The 12,452-nt window shown below is 34.9% G+C and overlaps 1 protein-coding gene across 4 annotated transcripts in view; it reads left to right on the top strand.

Annotated features, from left to right (window-relative positions):
- The window catches only part of ZNF292 (zinc finger protein 292), a 74,933-nt gene that overhangs the window by 47,046 nt on the left and 15,435 nt on the right, over positions 1–12,452 (top strand). For 3 of the 4 annotated variants that reach the window (XM_059701014.1, XM_059701015.1, XM_059701016.1), the window contains 2 exons: positions 2,138–2,340; positions 10,807–10,943. In XM_059701014.1, coding sequence (XP_059556997.1) covers positions 2,138–2,340; positions 10,807–10,943 — 340 coding nt within the window. Of the gene's footprint in view, positions 1–2,137; positions 2,341–10,806; positions 10,944–12,452 lie in introns of those variants that run through there. The other variant, XM_059701018.1, reaches the window with a different exon arrangement.

The following is a 12,452-nucleotide window of genomic DNA, read 5'->3' as shown; positions in this document are numbered from 1 at the left end:
GATCTATTTGAATCATGAGCTTCAGAATACGTATTTTTTTCCTTTTAAAATACTTCTTCAGGAGGTACCAGAGAGTTAGGCATTTATAAACTTTGTCTTCAGTCTTTATACTTTTTGTCTTCACTGCTATAGACTTGTTCTAATTAGATATAGTAGTCAAATGAGATTTTGTTTTTTCTCCTCTTACCACTGTATAAAGCTGGAAATTAGAAGATTCCATTATTCTGGTCCTGGTTCTGTTGTTAACTGGCTTTATGAACCTAGGAAGTCACTTGCCTTCTGTGAGCCTCAGTTTACTCATCTGCCAAATCTTGGAGCTGGACAGAATGACCTATATGGAAATATTCTGTATTTCTTTGAAATCAGTTTTGCCCTAAGTATGGCAGTGGTTTCCCATGTTAAAAAACAAACACAACTATGCTTTTGAAATTTATATTACCACATATTCTCTTAAATACCAAGTTAGCACAGAAATTATTTTGCACAATCTGTCATTCTAACTTACTTGCTGCTATTTGAGATTTTAGGGACTGTTTGCAGTTCTCCTGTTAAGATTGTCATCAGTTTTTTTAAATACTTGGCACCTGTAAATAATTTTTTGCATGATCTTCAGAGTTCATTGATTATGAATTATTGTGGGAGTATTTGAAATAATTCCCAGACTTTGTATCAGAGTTTCCTTTTGAGAGAACTATTGTATTAGGAAACTAAAGCTGTTTTTTCAAGTGTGTGATTTATTTATAGCTAGGATAGCTTTATTTTAACTTTACTTAAAGTTTTTATTTAAAACCTTTACACATTTTGCTTTGATAGTGAACTGCAATTGACCCTAATAGGATCATGTGATATTGAAGAAAGAAAAGTAATGCCATGTATATGTAAGACATATAGTCAGAGGTACCAGAGAGTTAGGCATTTATAAACATTGTTTTCAGTCTTTATACTTTTTGGTTTAGTTTAATGTAAAGATTATAGAGTAGCAGGTATAAAGGTCTAGTTATCAAGAAAAAGATGAAATTTGGCATAGCTTATATGGTCATGGTTTAATACTGAGGAGCATTGATCATACTATCTTATAGACACTAGAGGGTAGCAAAGAATAAAGAAGGGAAGAGAATCTCTCATTTTTCATCTTCTAATGTGCAAATTACATACTAGACATATCTTCCAGTATGTTCATAAGTAGTGAAATTGTGTGTTTTATTTAAAGGGCATTTAAAGTTTTATTACTAAAAGCCTTCCAAAGGTTTCAAGTTGGCCATCACCAAATAAATTTTTCATTATGATTTTCATCATGGTAAAGAAAACTTTAGGGAAAAATTTAAACTTGTATTTGTTAAAATTTAAATTCTTCACAAATAGAAAAAAATGAAATTCTTATTTTTAGTGGATCAAATGAGCAGTAGGAAATTAAAAGAATAAAATGTATGATGCTTAAGTGGTACTTAAGCAAATGTTGAGGTTTACTGATTGATGTTTAAAAAAAAAACAGAAGTTCTAGCAGACTCCCCCCACCTTTTAATTTTTTATGTCTTAATTTGTTCTAAAACACTTATTAAAGCAAGATAGACTTCAATCATTAGTACTGAAACACAATTTTAGTTGAATCTCATTTCCTAGAGTATCCAAACATCCTTTTGTGATTGTCTATATAGTATGTAATGCCCTAGTACTGCAAATTTCTAAGGATGCTAACTCCTGGTATTCAAGAATAAATGAGGGGGGGAGAGGGGAGTTGTAAGGATGGAGTAGTATAATTTTAATAACATTGACTATTAGAATTTAATGTGAAATTATTTTATCATCAAGAAGTTAATTCACCTCATTCTAAATGGTACTCTCGGGGCAAAAAGTATTTAATGCAATTTTTAAATGTTAGCTATATAATATCATTTTACTTATAAGGTCAAGTATTTTGTTATAACCATGTAATAGTAATAGTTGATTGCAAAGAAGGGTTGGGGTAGCTCCTGTGCTTTAAAAAAATATTCCTCTTAAGTATTATATTGCAGACGAATTATTACCAAATGTTAATGGGTAGTTCCTATGCTTTTAAAAAATATACTCCTGATAAGTATTTTATTGCAAATGAATTATTACTAAATATTAATAATATATTATGTCTTGTTTTTTAAAGTGAATGAATTTTTAGCTTTTGAGGGTCCCATCTTGTTGGATATGAGAATTAAACATCTAATCAAAACAAATCAGTTAAGTCAAGCAACTGCTCTAGCAAAGCTGTGTTCTGACCATCCAGAGATTGGTACAAAAGGTAGTTTTAAGCAAACTTACCTTGTCTGTCTTTGCACATCATCACCAAATGAAAAGTTAATCGAAGAGGTGAGTATATTTTCTTCTGTTAGTAATTCTTTTTTAAACTGAAGAAACTTTTAAGTTAGATTAGAATGCTTTGACTTCCCTTTCTCTTAATGAGTGACCATTGTTAATCTTATTTTTGGTATGCTCTTGGATAGTGATTCTAAACAACTTTCAGAATTATAGTGTAAAGTAATTTTATCTAGCTTCGGTTTAAATAATTTGGATCTTTTAACTACTTTGGCTGAAGTATGGGAAAGGTAGTGGTGACTTAACAGTTTAATAGAATGTTTATTATTTGTCAGCATTTGGGCCTTAACGTAGTTTTACCTGACTTCCAGATATTTGCAGATCTATTTTAAATTAAAATAACTTCATAGAATTTATATGACTTCCCCCAGGAGTATTTTTTCTGTTTTTAATGTGTATAAGAAACATTTCATTTAATATTATATCTCTCATGAGAGCTAGATGTCTATATCTCTTCCTAATTATATGTAAAAATAAATTTTATATTTGCATATTAATATAAAACTATTTTCTTTGTGACACATGACTTTTTTTTCTCCTCGTTTCACGTAAAGCATAGTATTCATGTATTTTTATGTTTTATATTAAAGAATTCTGAGAGTAGAATCATGGTTCAAATGGAAATTTTGCATTTTGAGTGACTCATAATTCCGAAGTGAATGAAGTTGAAGGCAGTTGTCAGGGAATTAAAATGTTGTTGTTCAAGAAATAGGGAATATGTATTGAAAGGATATGTATTTAGATAAAACTAATATGTTAGACAGTATTGTGTGAGAATATAATGTGTACAAGTTCTTGTATCTCTAATATAGGTATCCTTTAGCTCCAGAACAAAAGAGAGGAGAACAAAGGGATTGTGGGACAAACTTAAAGATATATAAATGGAAAAGTTGAGATTTAAGACAGAGGACATTTAACAGAGTATGCATGATCAGCTGAGTATACAGAGATTTCAAACAGAAAGCTGAATGCCCATATGCAGTTAGAGGTTGTATTTGTAATGGACCAAGATTAGATATAAGTCTGTTGTGTATAGCAAGGATAATGAGGATACTGAGAAGAGTGATGTCAGGCAGTTTCTGAGCTGGATGGAGAGAGCAAAGGGTTCTAGCTTAGGAAATTATACCATTAATTTGAACATTGGCTCATCTATAGATTTTTTGTTGTTGCTATTTTTATCTCAGGTAATTGGCTTTTTAATCACTGTATAGCAAAACAAAATAGAAGATTGAAGTTTTCTTATTAGTTCAGAATAACTATGTAGACAAGTTAATAGGCTGAAGTATAAAGTTTCTTGAGAAAGTCTTTGATATGTGTGTAACGTTTTTTAAATTCTTAAATTAGTTACTATGCTGCTACATAAAGCTTTTATCTGTTCAGTCCCTGCCCTAAGTCATTCTGTCTACTGGTCCTTCCTTCCTGTAGCAATTTTTATTTAGTGAATGATGTGTGCTAAGCACCGGGATGTGGGGATGCAGGGGGAGGGGAGAGTAAAAGGTGAGTAAGGCATAGGCTCTGCCCTAAAGAACATCCCATCCCTTCTAGCAGAAAACTATCTAAACATAGGGCTGTTGGGTTAGCTTTGAAGTCCTATTTGAAGTTGAAGGCTATGAATTTGTAATCTCCAGGAAAATAATTTTATATTTTTAGCTATTTTAAATTAAAAAAAATTATGCAGTACTGAACCTAAATTAAATTCCCTTTTGGTTTAATTATCCTGAGTTGAGTAGCAGCAGCTCAGCCTACTCTGGGAGACCCTAAAGAAAATTCTCTATGTGGACTCTGGGCAGTTCTGATGTCATATGAAATGATTTTATTTTTCCTTCTCCTGTTAAGCAGGAAGAATTAAGACATTCCATATTCTTTTTTTTAAAATGTATTTTTATTGATTTCAGAGAGGGAGATAGATGGAGAGAAAAATAGAAACATCAATGATGAGAGAGAATCATTGATCAGCTGCCTCCTGCACACGCCACACTGGGGCTCGAGTCCACAACCCATGCATGTGCCCTCACTGGGAGTCAAACCATGACCTCCTGGTTCATAGGTTGACGCTCAACCACTGAGCCACGCCGGCCAGCCCATTTCATATTCTTGAACAGAATTTACTAAAGTCTCTGTAACCTACCCCAGAAACAAAACTAGATCACATAATACAGGACAGAATTTCTGTGTAAGTCTACACATTTTCTTGTTAAAAGTCCCTTTTTGCTTAGAGATTGATTGATTATTCTTTTATATTTCTGTTACAAACATAGAAACTTTTTCTTCATTGTTTTATGTAAAGTAAATTTTCTTACTATTTCTGCCCCAAGTAAAGGTAGTCACTTTGGAACAATTGTTCCCATCAGAATAGGTATGCTTGCTCTCTTACATGACCTACTTCATTCATTTACTTTACCTGTCTGGTTTTTGTAAGCATTTGAGTTTTTTACCCATTCCTTAGAGTATGGTGGAAACAGATTTTGGAAAGACTCAACTATACCTTGGATCTATAATCCTTTTGCAGAAATCCTTATCGAAGTGAGCCAGTAGGCAAGGGATTGACTATTTTCCAGGACCCTTTCAATGTGATAAAAATAGCAGCTAGCCCTGGCAGAGGAGTTGCTGCTGAGGGAAATTAGTATCTATCTGGCATCTCTGGAAGGAATGAGTTTTGGCCTGGATTCTTGGGTTAGGTATAAAAACAAAGTTAGCAGTGTTCATTTTAAATCCAGTATTTTATTGTTTTTTTCTTGTTAAAGTTAACATAGAAATTTGAATAGTAAAATCCTCTATCTTGTGTCTTTCTAGCCAACTTTTCCTCAGTTAATACTCCCCGAAGTAATCACTAAGTTTGAAATTTGTTATATAACCTTTCTGACATTTTTTTTTGTGTATATGTATACATAATATATACTTTACATATTAAAACATACATATACACACCCTGGATGCTAATCACTTTTCACCTCTTATTATGGACATCTTTCCATGTTATTCCATATAGATTAATCTAATTTTTTCTCATGGCTGCATAATTTCATATTACAGATTTGTAATATATTTAAGGCACTGGGGAACATTTAAATTGTTGGCTTGTACATACAACCTTTCATTCTTGTCAGGGGTGTACTGGTAGAGTAAATTTCTAGAAGTGATAAATTGCTGGATCAAAGCATCTACACATTTTTTTTAAATATATTTTATTGATTTTTTTACAGAGAGGAAGGGAGAGGGATAGAGAGTTAGAAACATCGATGAGAGAAACATCGATCAGCTGCCTTCTCCACACCCCCTAACTGGGGATGTGCCCGCAACCAAAGTACATGCCCTTGACCGGAATCGAACCTGGGACCCTTCAGTCCATAGGCCGACGCTCTATCCACTGAGCCAAACCGGTTAGGGCCATCTACACATTTTAAATTTATACACAACCATACTGTCATCCAAAAAAAGATTATGCCAATTTATTCTCCCATAAGTAGTATATGAAATTTCTTCTTTCCTAATACTAGAAGGTTATCCATCTTTTAAATCTTTGCTAGCCTGAGAGTTAAAAAAAATAAAAAATAGGAGCCCATTTTTTGATTTTATGTTTTCTTAGTATGACAGGTTTATCATTTAACTTCCTTTATGGATGGAAAACAATTTTATTTTGATAAGTAGACTATTTTTGAAATGTAATTAGAGCAAATACATTTTAAAAGTACACTTGGTAAAAGTAGATAATAAAGTATTGATGAAGTGTTGCGTATTATACTGGCATAAAGAGCCATATTAAAACAAAAATAGTTCACCTTTTTTAAATGATTTTTTTGCTATATAAACAGATTTAGCATAGTATGTCTTTAACAAACTTCAATCTAATTGGCTTTAAGTATTTTATTCAGAATTCTAAATTTCCTGGTATTTAAATTTTTGCTCACTTTAAAAAAATATATTTTTACTGATTTCAGAGAGGAAGAAAGATAGAGAGAGAGAGAGAGAAACATCAGTGATGAGAGAGAATCATTGATTGGCTTCCTCCTGCATGCCCCCTACTGGGATTGGGCCTGCAACCTGGGCATATGTCCTGACCAAGAATTGAACCAGTGACCTCTTGGTTCCTGGGTTAATGCTCAATCACTGAACCATACCTGGCCAGGCAACTTTTTGCTCACTTTTCAAAGCAGTAGAGAAGAGTTGGTAATCGCTACCTTGGATTTAAAAAATAATTCTTAGATATTGATGGCTATATTTGACATGTATTTCACCACAGTTTTAACTCAACCATTCATTAATTTAAATATGGTTTCATTTCCTCTGCCATTCTCTTTAGTGTCACATTTTTAAAATAGGGCCATGTAGTGGCAAATCAGGGATTTAATAAAGGCCATCAAGTACACAGTACAAATTGGTTTCTTAGTATACCTATAAAAAGTGATGTTTTTCTATATTATTGAATATAACAAATGTTTCAGTTGGTATATTGTATATCTACTTATATAAAAACCATGGGTGGTGTTCATCACAACCATCAGAATCGCGACCAAGGGGAAGGAAGTCGGTCCTGAAGGGGTTGTCTTGGTAACGGCTGCTCCCTCCCCCGAGCTGTTTCCGGTGAAGGCGGGGTTTGAGGCAGGAACCCTCCCTCAGAACATGGACCCACTGAATCCTGGGTCGTTTTGCCAAGGGCTGCTCCCTCCCCAGCTGTTTCCCAGAGCTGTTTGGGTGTAACATCAAGCCAGAAGCTCAACTAAGCAGAAGTCAGTCAGTCCTACAGGGGTTTCTTGGCAATGGCTGCGCCCTCCCCCGAGCTGTTTCCTGGAGCTGTTTCCGGTGAGGGCGGGGTTTGAGGCAGGAACCCGCCCTCGGAGCATGGACCCACTGAATCCTGGGTTGTTTTGCCAAGGGCTGTGCCCTCCCCAGCTATTTCCCGTGTGGCCTGAGGGAAGAACCCACCCTCAGAGCACCAGGAGCGCCCAGCAGCAGTCAGTTCTGGGTTGCTGAGGTGGAGGCCATGACGTGGTAGAACTCTGGGTCTGACCCAACAGGGGGCATGGCCGACCTTCAAACCAGACCCTGACAGTAGAAAGGAGGGAGCCCCACAGAATATGCTGTTGGATAGCTTGCTGTCAGTGGCCTGCCAGCCAGGAACCCCATTCTCCTGCACCCCAGACCCTGACAGGAGGGAGGAGGGAGCCCCTTTCCTTACAGAATCGACAGGTGGCCAGTTTGCTGTCAGAGGCCTGCCAGCTAGCAATCCTATTCACCTGCACCCTGGCCCCTGACAGCAGGGAGGAGAGAATATGTTTAAAGACCAACTATTGGAACAAAGTACCTCTGAAGCCAAAAGAAGCCATTGTTGGCGACAGAATAGAGAGTTAGAAACATCGATGAGAGAGAAATATCTATCAGCTGCCTCCTGCACACTCCCCAGTGGGGATGTGCCTGCAACCAAGGTACATGCCCTTGACCAGAGTCAAACCCGGGACCCTTGAGTCCATAGTCCGATGCTTTATTCACTGAGCCAAACCAGTTAGGGCAATTAATTCCCTTATAATGTGCACGAATTTCATGCACTGGGCTACTAGTATGAGAATAAATATGTAGAGGCTATCATAAATATATACAAGTATATGTTAAATTACTAAGTGTAAGCTAATGCAGGTAATGTCATTAGGAAAATAAATTTATTTCCTTATATATAATGTACACATTTTACATCATTTGAACATTTAGCAAGAATGGCTTAGGTTTTAGAACAGCGGTTCTCAATCTGTGGGTCGTGGGGGTCGAACGACCCTTTCACAGGGGTCGCCTAAGACCATCGGAAAACACATATATAATTACATATTGTTTTTGTGATTAATCACTATGCTTTAATTACAATGCGGCCTTGACTTACGAGTTTAATTCGTTAAGGAGCTCATTAACTCAAATTACTCTATCAACTCAATGCAAAAAATCGTCCGAGAGACAGCTGGTATCTCAAAAAACTCGTTAGTCGGGACACTCGTAAGTCAAGGCCCCACTGTATGTTCAATTTGTAACAATGAAAATACATTCTGCATATCAGATATTTACATTACAATTCATAACAGTAGCAAAATTACAGTTATGAAGTAGCAATGAAAATAATTTTATGGTTGTGAGTCACCACAACATGATGAACTGTATTAAAGGGTCACGGCATTAGGAAGGTTGAGAACTACTGTTTTAGAAGATTAAAAAGAAACAATCAGAATTAAAGTAAATCATAGTTTTAAGATAAAAGAATTGTTGTTAAACCTGAAAATGTGAAAATCAATATTTAGCAATAAAGGGCCTCAGTGTGCTTGTGCCTGTGGAATTCTGGCAAGTGCAGAGACTTTGAAACTAGACCTGGATTGAAATCTTGATTCTGCCACTAATTAAGCATGTACCTTTGAGCAAGTAACTTTACCTCTCTGAACCTTATCTCTAAAATGAAGTTGTAGTATCTACCAGGCAAACTACTGTGCTGACTAGTAATGCTGTTTAAGAAGCTGGCATTAATAAATGAATAGTATCTGTTATTGTTGTTATTGCCATCTGTGAAAAAGTAAAAACAAAAAAACAACCACACACACACACACACACACACACACAGCTCATGGGTTGATTTCCTAACATTTGTCTGCATGGGTGTGCTAGGATAATTGTTTAAAGTTAATACAGCTTTTAAAAGATACTGTGATAAAAAAAAAAAAAAGTAGGTCTTTGATGTCAGTCAGACATAACTTGATTTGTGGTATTACCACTTAACTAACTGTGGTAACTTGGGTAAATTACATAATTTATTTGACCCTCACATTCATTATGTATAAAATGTTAATATCAGCCCTGACTGGTTTGGCTCAGTGGATAGAGTGTCAGCCTGCGTACTCAAGGGTCCCAGGTTCGATTCCGGTCAAGGGCATGTACCTTGGTTGCGGGCACATCCCCATTGGGGAGTGTGCAGGAGGCAGCTGATGGATGTTTCTCTCTCATCGATGTTTCTAACTCTCTATCCCCCTACCTTGCTCTCTGTAAAAAATCAATAAAATATTTTTAAAAAATGTTAATTTCAACCTAGTGGAAAAGTTGTGATTAAATGTAATGTATATAATCTCTGACAATGCATTTAATGTTGTAGGTATTTGAAAATATTGATTGTATAAATATATACATGTGTGTATATATATATACATATACATATATATATTGTTCAGCCCTTTTTGTTTATTAGTTTATTTAAGTTGAGTAACTTTGTAAGAAAGAGGCAGACGGAGGACCAGTGGAAAGAACACTGCACCTAGGAGTTTCAACACTTAGGTTTCAGTCTTAACTCTGCCATTAACTTCATACTTAACTTTAAGAAATTATTGTTGTTAAATACAGACAAAGAATTGGGTCTTTTCTTGTCTTAGTGTTTTCTAGCCCAATTTAATATATAAAGTGGAACCTCTGAATCTATCTCCAGGTAACTTTTGACCTCATTATCAAAGGTCAACTACAAGATACCCTCATCTCCAGTTAGACACTAGTTCAATCCTAAATGCATTACATTTTACACTTAGACACACACACACACACACACACACACGTACATTTAAAAGTTGAAGGGGAGAGATAGAAGATCTACTAAGGAGGGACATTGTTACCTCTGTGGTACATGGGTGCTAATGGTCTGTATTTATCTTCAGTTTAGTTGTACATGTTGGAATTAGTCTTTGTATTCTGTGGAACACCAGTGATTTCTCATTGCATGCTATTTGTTACATCCTTGTCTTAGAGCAAATGCTTGTGGAAATCTTAGGTAAATTTTGTTTGTTTTATGTAGTAAATCATTGTAATGAGGTAGTAAATTTTAATTTAAGAAGCAATAGATTTAACTGCATAATTAAATGAAGCAAGTTGCCATCATCTAGGTATTATAACTTTGCATGCATGACTATTGACAAGCTTTGAGATGGAATAATTGTATATGAAAAGAAAAATACTGGAGATTTATAGAAAACTGAGGTGAGCTTAATTTAAAAGTGTTACATCTATATAAAATGTTTTATACTTTATTCCCTCAGATGAATAAACACTTTTTTTATTAGTCTATATCCAGTATATCTTTCTGTATATTTCTGCTAATTCTAATGCTTTTTAAATTGTTGGATAAAGGGGTAAAATACAAATACTGCAGCTTTACTTTCTCAGTATCATAAATGTGATTTAATGGGTAGAGAGAGTGCTTATAATTAGCATTATTTATATATAAATGCATGCTTGTAAAGTTCTTGAAAATAGTTGGTTTTCTGGCTTGAAGAAAGATTATTTCTTTAAACTCTAGCCTAGAAACGACAAATTACGAATTGATAGTGGTTGAGTTAATGTGCTTTTACTGATGAAAATGATCTGTAAATGTTTAATGAAAATTTGCAAGTATATTACTATATATCTTAATATAATACCATTTTATGGCATATTTCTATATCCTTTTTTTAGATTTCAGAAGTTGATTGCAAAGATGCACTAGAAATGATCTGTAACTTAGAATCTGAGGGTGATGAAAAAAGTGCCCTTGTTTTATGTACTGCATTTTTGTCACGTCAGCTCCAACAAGGAGAAATGTATTGTGCTTGGTGAGTTGCTTTTCTTTTGTAAAGAGAAGTTTGTTAAGTAAGAATACAAGATAGGTTGTGAGAATTCAGATAACTTAAGAGCATATTTTTAAAAATCTTTTTTAAGTCTTATCAAGACGAAAAGCTTATTTTCAGGTACTATGTGCTGTTTAAACTGATTATCAAGTAGTTCATACTATAACTTCAAAAACTTTTTGTATTAAGGACCACACAACTCCTTAATATACCAGTAATGATCACATAATGATCCATATTGATGAGAAAATTTTTAATGTTGAAAAATGAAAGGTTTATTTTGTCTAATGCCACAATAAATAATTCCTCACATATTTATACAGCCTATGATTGAATGTGTCTATTTTTTTCCTCTGCATATTGCACACTTTTAACTCTATGAAACTGTTAGTCATTTATGTATGGAAATATAGTTGTTGTTTTTTTGTGTTTTTTTTTCTATGAGAGCTCATTTTACATCACTGACTTCTTCAATGCACATTTCTTTATATATGGTACATTTCCAAGTGGGCAAAGGCTGTTATATTTAGTCCTTGGGAAGGCGGGGGAGGGAAAGATGCAGCAACAGAAAACTTCAGTTAACTCAAAAAACTTTAAGATCAGCTATCATAAATTAGTGCTAAAATTGGCCATTTATCTGGTCAGTCAGCAGCATTGATAATCTTTATTGTTGTTTTGCTATTATAGGAATAAAAAAGAAAATTTAGTTTATAGAATTCTGACATTTACGAATGTGTTTCAAGTGACACATGGCATACAAATAAGTATAGAGCAGGCAAGTTAAATAAATGGTTGTGTAATCAAAGATTTATAATGCATAATTATAAAGGTTTTCTGAGCAGTTGAGCTTTGTTATGTTATGAAGAAAAATTATATATGCAATATAGAGAAAGTTAATATAAAAGTCAGGTAGAAAGATTCTGATTAGAATAGATGACGTATTTATTGAGGACAAGTAAATTTTCTATATAACAAGTATCAGTGATGACTAATAAATTATTATATTGGTTTTCTAAATTATCTAAGGTTATATATGAAAAGTAAAAGCAGTCTTATTATAAGACCTAAAGTAGAAGTAGGACAAAACAGAAGTTTTTGTTTAGAAACACTGTTTAAGACAAGCAGTTGAGAATGGCTTGGGAGCTGAATGGTGAGGGCAGAGTTGGAGAGAATGAAATCCTATATAATAAAGTGGTGATATGCAAATTGACCCTCACACCATAACGCCACCACAAGAATGTGGCACGCACAGTGGGGCAGTGCCGGCGGCCGCTTCACGTGGCTACTGCCAGGGTTTCTGCGGTCCTGCGGGTGCCATGGAGGTAGGGCCTGGTGGCTGCTGTGCATGGGGGGGGCGGGGGCGGGACGGGGTCCGGGTATCACACAATTTTGCGCTACAGGTCACTAGTAGCAGTATAATAGTCCAGCTGGGAGGCTATGAAGGCTTCCTTATAGATGTAGGGTGTAGTGAAAGAAACATAAGGTAACAGTCTT

Source organism: Myotis daubentonii, chromosome 6 (genome assembly GCF_963259705.1).
Source record: "Myotis daubentonii chromosome 6, mMyoDau2.1, whole genome shotgun sequence".
NCBI lineage: Eukaryota > Metazoa > Chordata > Mammalia > Chiroptera > Vespertilionidae > Myotis > Myotis daubentonii.
The sequence above is the reverse complement of the archived record's forward strand: the minus strand, read 5'-3'. Positions and strand labels throughout refer to the sequence as shown.